An 11,729-nucleotide genomic window follows, 5' to 3' on the forward strand; every position below is an offset into this window, starting at 1 on the left:
GCTTTAGAGGTAGAAGGGAAATCCACTGCCTTGGGAGTAGGGCGGGGATAAAGCCTATCCCAAGGTGTAATCACATTACCTTTTGCATCAAATGCCAGCTTAGCAGGTGGGCCCTTGGGGCCCTTTGAATAGACTTTCCTTGAAGACGGATGATGGGGGGGCGGACAGGGCCATAGTACGCGCATCCTGCTGTGAGGTGACCATGTCTTTCCTGCGCGTGTACGTGCGCACGGAATCCAGAGAAGCATTAGGCCCAGGATCTGCCAAGCCTGCGTCCAACTTTTTACCTTTTTTTTGTCGTGCCTCAATCCAATCAGTGTTAGGAGAATCCAAACCCCGGACCTGTTGTTTGCCTTTATCCATGATAGTAGGGGGCTGAAGGGTCTCCTGTGCCAGGGCATTGAGCACCATGTCATCTTTGGCCTGCACAACCTGCGCCTCCTCAGAAGACGGTTGCCGTTCCGGGCATTCGGCCACAAAATGCCCTAATTTACCACATGAAAAGCAGTGTCCGGCAAAATTGCCCCATTTCAGGCGAAAATGCAAAGGATGCATGCCTGAACAATTGAGGCGAAGCTACGCAGGCCTTTTCCTGGCCGTATCCCATAGCATGCATAAACGCTCTCTCTCTCTCTCTCTCTCTCTCTCTCTCTCTCTCTCTCTCTCTCTCTCTCTCTCTCTCTCTCTCTCTCTCTCTCTCTCTCTCTCTCTCTCTCTCTCTCTCTCTCTCTCTTTTTCGTAAAAGGTAATTGTATTAATTACGAAAAAAATACAAGATTACTGGATTACAAGATACATGATGACACAAAGCCCTCCCTCGATAAGGACGAGATAAGCCTCCGGGCTTTTCATTTCAACACATGGTTAAGGTTAACCTCCTTCGGGAGGATCTTCTCTCTCTCTCTCTCTCTCTCTCTCTCTCTCTCTCTCTCTCTCTCTCTCTCTCTCTCTCTCTCTCTCTCTCTCTCTCTCTCTCTCTCTCTCTCTCTCTCTCTCTCTCTCTCTCTCTCTCTCTCATGAAGATAATTGAATTAAGTAGTAATTACTTACATCAGACCATCAGGTCAGAAAAGAAAACAAACAAAAGTCTACCAAGACTTTAACATAGAAAAGTCACATAGAAAGGATAGCTGGAGTAGAGCGAACAATATCCAACCAAGAAGCAGTAATGTCAAGAAGAACCAGATCAGCTGACACCATAGAAGAGATCTGCCATAGCACTAAACCACAAACACGGGCCACATGACCATGGATGTCCGATTCTGAATCAAAAATAAAGGCATTCCAAGTATGCCAAATATACCACAGGGCTGTCCATCTAAGGAAATGGAAAAGGCAAGAATAATTGGAATGCAAAGAAGACATAGAGGACATCTTTCCCATAATCCACGAAGGAGTTGATATCGAGTGTTGTCGCCGAGGACCACACGCGGAAAACAAAACATCAAATCTGTCGAGCAATAGGGAAAGAGACAAAGAGATGAAGCAATGTCTCACCACATGTAGTGTAGAATACACAATCACCAGCAAAGATCTTTTAGGCACTAAACACATCCATAGTTGGAAGACCCCCAAAAAGCAGCCTCCAAATGAACACTTTAACCTGATAGGAGACCTTAAACTTCCAAAGCTGGATCAATCTTTCCTACCACTTCTTTTTGATATCCCAAATAAGCCATAATTTATCAACCTTTCCAGTGACCCATCTCTTGGCCTCCACCATCTGATGATATATCTGATTAGCCGACCTCTTCTCGAAATCATCAAGAAGCACAAACATCCAATCATGCCATGAAGACAATGGTTGTAATGCATGCAAAGGAGAGAAACTCTGAAGCTTGACCTATATGGATGTCCAAATGTCTTGATATCCCTGAAGGCAACTAAAAGTGCTAACAAATACGCCGGAAAGAATAAAGATGGGGATGCCCAAGAATGACACCATCAAGGACTATCTACAACCCCAAACGATCCATCTGATTAAACTTTTCTCGCTGCAAATCTTTGTCAAGCCAATCCAACAACCTGGAACCACTACTTCTCCTTGCAGCGAATTCTCCTCCTTATGAATATCACGAGGGCACCAAACTGCAAAACATAACATCTCCTGCCAGGATGCAATCAAATGAGAAAGGAGAAAAGACTGGGAGACTTTAATAGGCCTCATCAAATTAAGCACATGCCACCAAGAAGCATGAGTAACCATGCTACCATGAGAGATGCTAATCCTTTCTATGAAAAATTTAGCAATATCTGACAAGGGATGACTTTGTACACATAGTCCCTGCAAAAGGGCTAGCCTAAAAGCAACCATATGCAAATTAACATTGAATAAAGCTGCACCCCCCATCCCTTTAGGAGTAATCACATGTTGCCACAAAATCCACACATATTCCCAACAATTCCCTTTCTTTTTCCACAACATGAATCAGATAAGCTGAACCAATTCCAAAAGGGACTTCTTGGTCCAAGGAAGCAATGGCAGAAAGAACAATAGCATACTAATCATGATGCATTGAGCAACTTTAAGTCTCACATGAAGAGGCCAACCTTGAGATTTCCAATACATGAACTGATCATGAATCCCGGAAGACATCCAATCCACGGGGAACTACATCCACACCAATAGGATAACCCAAGTATCTAGTTATATTTCCTTTCGAAATCACAATTCCATACAAAGAATCCATAACAGAAATGGGTCTCCATTATTTCAAAGAGGTTGGAGAGGGGAACCTTGGGCAACGACCGAATGACAACAATCTTTCAGTCTAAAGGCATCATACCAAAATTTCACACTCGCTGACACAAGCAAGTTAATGGGTCCTTAAGTTGCTCAACATGGGCTATAAACAGTTCATTAGAAAGCCCATCCCAGCCAAGACTTTTCCTTCGAGGAAAATGGGATAGCACCTCTTCCACTTCATCCTTTGAAATATCAGCCTCCATTAAATCCACCCATTCTGGCTTAACCTGATTACTAACCAAATCACAAATATATCAACGAGCAGAGTGAACAGCACCAAAAAGAATCTCTTGCCAACCCAACAATGATTTATAAAAGTCAATACACATCCGAATGATGGAAGCAGGATCAGTCACCATAACACCTTGCTCGCTCACTTTGCAATCAATGCATACGTCTCCAAGTTCCTTGGCATTGCTCCTTTATGCAAAGACAATCAGGAAGGGAGATCTAGCAAAGAGGGGAGAGAAGTCTAGAAGGAAAGGGGAGTTTGGAGGAAAAAGGGGCAATGCTACAAAGAAGTTCGGGTGCAAGAAAGCCAAAGACAGAGACGTCTAGAAAGGGTGAAGCCTGGAGACAGAGGTAGAGAAGTCTAGAGACGAGATAGAGAGGTCTAGGAAAGAGAAGAAGCCTGAAGCAAAGAAGTCTGAAGATGAGACAAAGAAGACTGGCAAAGAGAGAAGACTGACATAGAAATCTGGAGACAAGACTAGTTATTTGAAGTCCGGGGAACAAAGGAGAGAGAAGTGAAGTCTGGTGAAGGGGAAGGGTGAAGAGAAGTCTGGAGACACAATGCAAAGAGAAAGACAACGTCACTTGAGTGGTGAAGAGAAAGACAGTGTCACCTGAGTGGTGAGAGACAGAAGTACACAAGTTTGCAAGAGCACACTTCTATTAGCATAAAATGATTGCTTGATACATTGGTAGCCTCCCCTCTCTTTTTATAGCTGCTTTTTATAGCTGAAGAGAGGGAAGGGCAAAAGATCTTCATACAATATCAATATCTAAAGATGAAGTAGTGGAGGAGGTTTTCTCCAACTGTCGCCAAAATATCTCTGGGTGTCAAGAGCTTGCAATTGGGTCCAATGTGCCTTCATAAGTCTCCAAACAAACATCCCTGGCAAGGGCGGGTGTTGAGACAGGTCCATGGCCGGTTTGCCAAGGTCCAAGAAGTCTCCAAAGAAAGTTAGTCTAGAGAAAAGTCCAAAACTCTCTCTAGAAAAAAGATATAAGTCAATCGAGTAAAAGGTAACCTACTAAACTACCTTGTACATGATAAAGATTGTTCCTATGCCATAAAGTGAGTACAACTCAAACACTTGCTGCTATATACAAGTGTGAAATATAGCTCAAATCTTTTACAAAAGAGCTCAAGTGTGGTGTTCCCATGCAATGTACAGGATGGCAAAATGAGCTGCACGATCAAGGGGGAGCCCCAACAGTCTAATCAGTCCCATGCCAAACCATGATCACATTTGGAGGAGTTACCTTTTTTCAGCACTCTTCTAGGAAATACTTTCAGATGGAAACATGACATTTTGAAGTCCTTAGCAGTAAAAATGTAATAAACTTTTTGTTCCCAGATATCTAGAACTGCATTACTCTAGCCAAATGAGCAATTCTCCAATAATAAATGGCAAAGCAACATTGCAACCTTGGGATCCATGATGTTTGACCAGTATCAATCCACTGCACCAGGTATGAGTGACCGTCGTCAGTATAATCCAAAACTTCGCACTCCTTCCAAATGCACTTCATTTGTGAATCTGCAAATGCAGCCCGTGCAGGAACTTTCACCACTTTGTTGACCCTAAAACATTACATCAAAAGCAAAGAAACATCATACTTCAGAACTAAATTCAGTTGTTATTGAAAGCATTTATGTACTGATGTGTTTCAAGCTAGAGCCCATCTAATCTAGAATTGAACTCAATTAGACTACTGTAACTCCATACCATTGTGAAGGTTGCCGTGTTTCATAATCAGTGTTGTCAAATGCATGTAGAGGCAAGTTGCTCTTGCTCAGCTGTACTTTTTCCAGAGACAATCCTGCATTACTCATTAGTTCTGCAATATTCTGGGACTCATAAAGCCTCTTCCTTCTGCTCAACAGACAATACCAAATAGAATGAACCTTATTATGGTCTCATTGAGGTTACTTCTAAGCTTGCCTAGGTGTAATTTGAGATGTTGTAGAAATTCAGAGAATATAGAATGAAGGTGATTGACCTATCAATCTGCACTTTACGAGGTACTTCTCCAACTTTCGTTTCATAAGGGACCATCACTCTAGGATCCAAAATATCATCCTCATGAAGTAAGACCTGGAAGTCCGTGATATAAAAACTAAGTCCATAAAATATTATATGTATACTGCCCAAATCAATAGGTTTAGGCAGGCAGTTTTTGCAAGCCTCCACAGTCTACCAGGACAAAAGTGATGCATATATAAGCAAAAATGAGTGCACTTGAGCTTATTGGGCTCTTCAACCATTGTACCTCTGAGGCCAATCTCTTTCGATTTGAAGAGAACTCCACATTTCCTTGGGCAATATCTATTGGGTAGTCTTCCTCCATTCCACATGCTTTCTCCAAGACTGTAACTGGCTTTATTATGGCTGCATCACCCAAAATATGGTTTACTAGTCTAATGATGACCCATAGTTTGAGAATGAAATTTATCAATGCCATTTGCAAGCTTCCAACACTAAACAAAATAAAAATTTTGTGCTGACAGTAAGTTTTGTTGATTGACAGTAGCCAAGTCCATTTCATGAGTGGAGTATAGCACAAGTTGCAGAAAAGACATATAACTTCCAGGTCTTATCATGTTGAAGAACAAAGCCCTTGAAGAAGCTGATGTCTCAACTTTATCTTCAGCAGACAAGTTAGAAAGATACTGATAAAAGTTGAACTGTGTGAAAACTGAAGGATGTCTTCAATGCACATGTTGAAGACCTTATCATATTTCTCTACGGAGGACCTCATCTTGAGATTGTGAAAAAAATTTGTACTGGAGTAAGCCAACCTGCAAAGCAGCAAGGATAGCTCTGTTTGCTTAGAGTGAAGGCAGCCAAACTTGACAAGCCTATATACGGTCACTAGTAGCTTGCCCTTCACCTGGCCATCAGTACCAAAACATATAATGTTTAATTTCTCCCATTATATTCCTCTATAAGGAACAATCAAATCAGCCTTGGCTAAAGTGGACTCGATGCCAGTAACTTTGTTTTGAAATTGCACGACCCACATATGTATTTTAACTGTCTATCTCTTGAAAAACTAGAAAAAACCAAGGAATAGTTGGAGTCCATGATACAGGACACATACACCCAGAAGCCCACAAGAGCGCACCTCCCCTCCAAATATTAGCTGAGAGAGTGAACAAAAGCTATTATGACATTTTTCCTATGCATAGATAGTATAGCTCACAAGCCAAATGAGGAGTGGAGCAGCTTTACTGCACTCCTCGTGATCTTCAAAGAGGAGGATCGACCATTCTTCAAGTGGGGAAGATCCCAGATATACATGGGCACACCATGAGAACATGCAGCCAGCAAGACTCGAAAGGATCATAACCCCAAGTGTCAACCAGTAGGCCATCACCTTTGGGATAAAGTCAACTTCTATCTAAAGGAATAATTAAGGAACAACCATGGACTTGGTGTCATCTCATTGCAATATTTGTCCTCGTCGATGGCAAATCTCCATGACTCCAACAAGCCCTTGCTGCAGATAATACCCATTCTATTTAAATGAATAATTAAGGAACAACCATGGACTTGGCGTCATCTCATTGGGATAGTTGTCCTCATCAGTGGCAAATCTCCATGACTTCAACCAGCTCTTGCCGCATAATTCACTTGGTTCAACGATTTTCCTTGCCAGACGATACGATTTCGACCACTTTGTGTGCATGCGGAGCTTGTCAAGATTGACCTCTTTAATCACAGTGATGGCGGCATGAGAGACAACAAGAGCACATCCTAGAAAAATGAGAGGATCGACAAACCTGGAGGTTGCGGCTGCAGGTGGCGAGGGGACACAGAAATCTCCCGTGGAAGCATTTTGATGATCGCTTAAGGTGCGCACAGTCAGGGAAGAAGACGAAGACGGAGGCACTGCTTCAGTTCAAAGCCTGCTAGAAATGGCATATATACATGCGAGCATGCCTGCACCATTGATGACGAAGCCAGTTCAATTCTCATAAAGTGCTTGATATCCATGCATGCACGAATTTTCAATCGAATAATCATACATCATACATTAGGAGAAATCGATTACGAGGAGTACCGGCGCAGGGTGGCGCCGTGTCATTTGAGATTGTGAGCGGGAGAGAGGGAGAGAGAGGAGGGCGAGGCACAGGAAAATACGAAACGGCATTATATTGATAGCAATTTTGTAAGGTATCGCTGTTATTCTTTCGATAAGTGATCATAATAATAACACGCGGCCCTTATTAATGTGTTCCCTTCCCACCCGCCGTCCCGACTCAAGAAAATTTGAAGGGATTTGAACCTATTATTACCTCACAAATATAATGCGAACTTTCTTCAAGAATCAAGAAAGGGGTTCGAAGAATATGTTTTCCTAAACAATACTAAATCTTTCTTACTTCACACTAAGAAAGAATTTGGACACTTTGTAATGAGTTGTGTGTATTAATTATATAATGATAAAATTTATATCATCGATGAATAGTCCCAAAACTTAGCCATGTCTAGAAAGGTGCTTGTAGGCTATTTTATACACAAGAGCTTTGTTTCTCAAAACTCTAAAACACATCAAGCTATCCGCCTTACAAGCCCTAAATACACCATTTACTTTCTTTCTCATCAAGATCTTGTTCCTATTGGCCCTGATATGCTTTATGGCCATCGCATGTACAATGTTCTGCAATGTGAAGCTATGTTCGTCCAAGGTTACTTCATCCCCAAAAAGGACACATCTCATCTTGATCGAATCATTCAAGCCAGTTGCCCAAAACCATTCTCTCAACCTACTCCATAACTATCTAGTTTCTCTATAATACCAAAAAGTTGCGCCATAAACTCCTTATGGGTTGCGCAAACCACACGATTTGGATTGATCTTCTTTGAGTTACACACTTTATCTTTTGTGGGCAACTTTCTTGGGATCACCTTCCCAAATAGTAGGTTTAGTTGTCTACTTGGAGTGGCCCACCATACTCTAGCTACTCTCTAATTCTGCGTGCCCTCTAATGATGGGGGTAACTATGCTTCCATGCTAGAGCAAATTCTTTTGTGCTAGTTCTCACAACTTTTTGGAAATCTTCCCTCTTCTTCATCTTTATCATTGGTTTGCCTTTGTGATTAGTAAGGTAGTTCCACACACTTGTATGCCCTCTTTTAGAAGATGGTGGCCTTTGACTATGCTAAATTTATGCTAGCCTAAATTTGTTTTTTCTACAAAATGTTCTATTAGAGAACATGGATTTAAACAAAGCCTATGATAGGCTACGGTGGGATTTCTTATTGGCTATTATCGAGAAATTCCGTAACAAGTTACACACGAAGAAATAAAAATAGAAAATATCATGTGAACAAGCATTATGACCTACAAAAGGGAGAAGTAGAATATAAAAGTGGATCTAAGTAAAAGGAAAATATTAATAAAAAGCATTCAATGAAAAGGAGAATGAGAAGACAAAATATCACCTCTATATGTAAGAGTACTCTATGGTAAGCCTTACATGTAAGAGTAATGATTACCTTTTTAGGAGACCTTCACCATGCATGGCTTCACTATCGCATATAGTATATCCAAGAAAGAGAGACATCATAAAAGGTCTCTAAACTCGTACACAAGTCCCCAATATTGACATTGTAAATTATGCCAAATTTATCAATGGCGTGTGGTTAAGTTGTAGATTCTTCCACAATTAGACACCTATAACACAACACTTTTAGGCAAGCACAATATTTCACTCAAGTTTAGAAGTGCACACACACCCCTATTAGTGTGCATGTATTTCTTCTCCTTGCCATTTATAAAAGTACTAAAGATGTACCAAAGAGTTATGTTAATATATAGCAAATATAAAATGGTTAGGAAATCTAAGCACATTAGATGAAAAAGGAGATGAATAACAAATACAAAATAAGATCTCTACTCATGATTTCATTCAATGGTAAATCCTTTAGTAAGAGCAATTGAAAACCATCCCATTAGATTGTTAGCAAAAGACATAGGATGGAAAATGAGAATAAGAAGACAATATTTTACTTCTACATGTAAGAGCATTCAATGGCAAGTGGTACATGTAAGAGGAATAACTAGCAATCTATTTAAAAACTACGAAGAAACTAAAATCCAAGCAAAATCCCATAAGTACATACATAAATATTTTCACAAAGAGAGAGAGAGAGAGAGAGAGAGAGAGAGAGAGAGAGAGAGAGGGAGGGCATTTGTTGCAAAGATAAATAAGACAGCCAACAACCTAACTGTAAATTGCAACATTAGACATCTCTTCACCATCATGTATAGACATCTTTAAGCCTGGCTCCATAGGAGTGCACATAGGTTTGCAATTGTGCATATTAAACCTATGTAACAGCTTATCCACATATTGTGACAGTGACATGATGATAGTAGGCAACCCATATTTGACATATCAAATGCATGTTTTTATTCAATCTTAAAATTTGCAATTTTTCCTTCTATGGGTTGAATGACCAGCATGTCATCTACATAAAGAATGATAATTAGCAATCCCCCCTCCATTATTAATGTACAAAGTGGGAGGAGTTGGACTATTTTTGAACCCTTTGCTGGCAAATGAGCATCAAATTTAGAACACCATGCACAAGCAGCCTTTTTGAGACCATAGAGAGCTTTATGCAACTTGCATACCATGTGCTCTTTCCCCTTAACCACAAACCTTGGAGGTTGTGTTACATAAACATCCTTGTGCAAATCCCCATTCAAACATGCTGTTGTCCAATTGATGGATGTTCCAACTATAGCAATCACACATCTCATCGTACTCATATAGGATGTAGGAGCAAAAGTTTCCTCATAATCTATGCCTTTCTTCTACACATAGCCTTTTGCTACCAACCGTGCTCTATACATGTCAATAGTGTCATCAGCCTTACATTTGAGTTTAAAAACATTTTGTGCCAATGGCCTTCTCTCAGAGATACACACACACACACACACATAGAGAGAGAGAGAGAGAGAGAGAGAGAGAGAGAGAGAGAGAGAGAGAGAGAGAGAGAGAGAGAGAGAGAGATTGAACATTTCTAATTGAGATGAAAACCAAATGCCATGGATTCATTCAACATCACTCCATACTTTGGTGTAAGCATGAAAATGGATTTCTTAAGGCTTTTGTACACTCCTTGCCTTTAATCCTATATATGCAATTTAATGTGGCCCATAGGAGTGTAACGTATATAACATGAACATGCTTCCATGTGGGTGATAATTGAGAGAGAGAGAGAGAGAGAGAGAGAGCTCATCTCCTTAATACCCCACCTAATCTCCTTTATACCTACCTAAGTACTGCTCATTATTAAGAGTATATTGGTTTGATAAATGAACGATTGTGTTGTGCTACAAAAAAAATTCAAGTGTCAGTAGACTTGATTATACTAAACCAAGCTCATAAGTAAACATGTATGTAGAATTGAATTTAATTGAAGTGTTCAAATGTTCCTTTTTATAATTGTTATGCCCTTTTCATTTCTAGGGTATATCAACAATATGAATAGTTATTTCCTTTCATGCATAGGCAATCGAAATTTCAAGCTTACAATATTAAACAAATTATTTTGATTGGTTTGATCAATTTGATGACTATAAAACATGTCATTCTGATTGGCTCAATCATTTTGATAAAGACACACAAAAACTCAAAGCTCTACAAAACTAAAGAATTCTATCCCAAACACTTGGGATGTACAAATTAGTTTCAAATGTAATAAAATAATCTATATTATCATATGATCTAAGAGTAATATACTCTTAAGATACAAGTCATACTCTTAAGGATACAAATTGTAAGATGTCAATCATGCTTAGCAATACAAATCTAATTCCATGAATTGCTATAGTGCATCCTCATTCTCTCTATCACATGCTTTACATATTTTCTTTTTGTCATCAAAAGGATTGTATCCTCATTTTCTTTTAATTATCAAGGCAACCATAAGCAATCATATCAAAGAGAGAGAGAGAGAGAGAGAGAGAGAGAGCGATCAAAGTATCTTGTTTTTCACCTTCTTCCTCATTGGTTGCATCTTGCAAGCTCCATCAAATTGAGCATTGTATTGAGCTCCCTCAAAGCCAATGCTACAAAATAGAAACAAAGGCTTGATCATATATTTCATATGAGCAACTCTAACAAGATATTGGGTGTCTAATTTGATATGGTGAAGGGGATGGCAACCAAGTTGATTCATTGACACGTGCATTACATGTTCGTCTACATTAGTCCTCACTAATCAACTATCACTGGTTTTGCAGGTACTAGGAGCAAACTCTCTATATCTTTTGATGTTGTCGTGACACACTATGTCCATTTAGTAAAAGGTACAAATTATATAGAAATACAGTGATTTAATCTATGTGTTGTGACCAAGGTTGTGGCATGGAAAATGAAAATTGATTATGTCTTAGATACTATACAAGAGTACAAGTGATAGTTCTAGATACATCAAATCCTTGTCAAGTGTAAGACAAAGTTTACATATGATATACGTGTCAAATCGATGACTATGTACTTTCAAAGGTTGTAAATGGTTAGCACCAAAAGTGTAAAGAATAAGTGAATGCCCAAGGTAATGTCCATTACTCATGTGGCAAGGGCAATGTGTCCAAATATAGTGAACATGCAAAGGGTAAGAAGGAGAAAAGTGGGACTTTTGTGTGAAGGCAATCGTGGATAGCTTGCTTCTGGAAAAACGTAGATAGGTTGGGAAGGAGAGATATATCCTTCTTATGCTCAACACGAAGCTCC

The 11,729-nt window shown here is 39.8% G+C and overlaps 1 protein-coding gene across 5 annotated transcripts in view; it reads right to left on the minus strand.

The window, feature by feature from the left end:
* LOC148028254 (uncharacterized) overlaps window positions 1-7,165 on the minus strand; it is a 346,086-nt gene extending 338,921 nt beyond the window's left edge. For 4 of the 5 annotated variants that reach the window (XM_087690039.1, XM_087690041.1, XM_087690040.1 and 1 more), the window contains exons 1-6: window positions 7,012-7,148; window positions 6,759-6,918; window positions 5,246-5,364; window positions 4,976-5,070; window positions 4,702-4,848; window positions 4,401-4,556 (exon numbers count right to left, since the gene is read on the minus strand). In XM_087690039.1, the coding sequence (XP_087546165.1) occupies window positions 4,401-4,556; window positions 4,702-4,848; window positions 4,976-5,070; window positions 5,246-5,364; window positions 6,759-6,813 (572 nt within the window). In that variant the 5' untranslated portion in view covers window positions 6,814-6,918; window positions 7,012-7,148. Of the gene's footprint in view, window positions 1-4,400; window positions 4,557-4,701; window positions 4,849-4,975; window positions 5,071-5,245; window positions 5,365-6,758; window positions 6,919-7,011 lie in introns of all 5 variants that reach the window. The other variant, XM_087690038.1, reaches the window with a different exon arrangement.
* Window positions 7,166-11,729: the final 4,564 nt, after the last annotated feature.

This window comes from Lygodium microphyllum, chromosome 12 (assembly GCF_053477565.2).
Source record: "Lygodium microphyllum isolate KBCC chromosome 12, Lygodium_microphyllum_v1.1.10, whole genome shotgun sequence".
Classification (NCBI taxonomy): domain Eukaryota; kingdom Viridiplantae; phylum Streptophyta; class Polypodiopsida; order Schizaeales; family Lygodiaceae; genus Lygodium; species Lygodium microphyllum.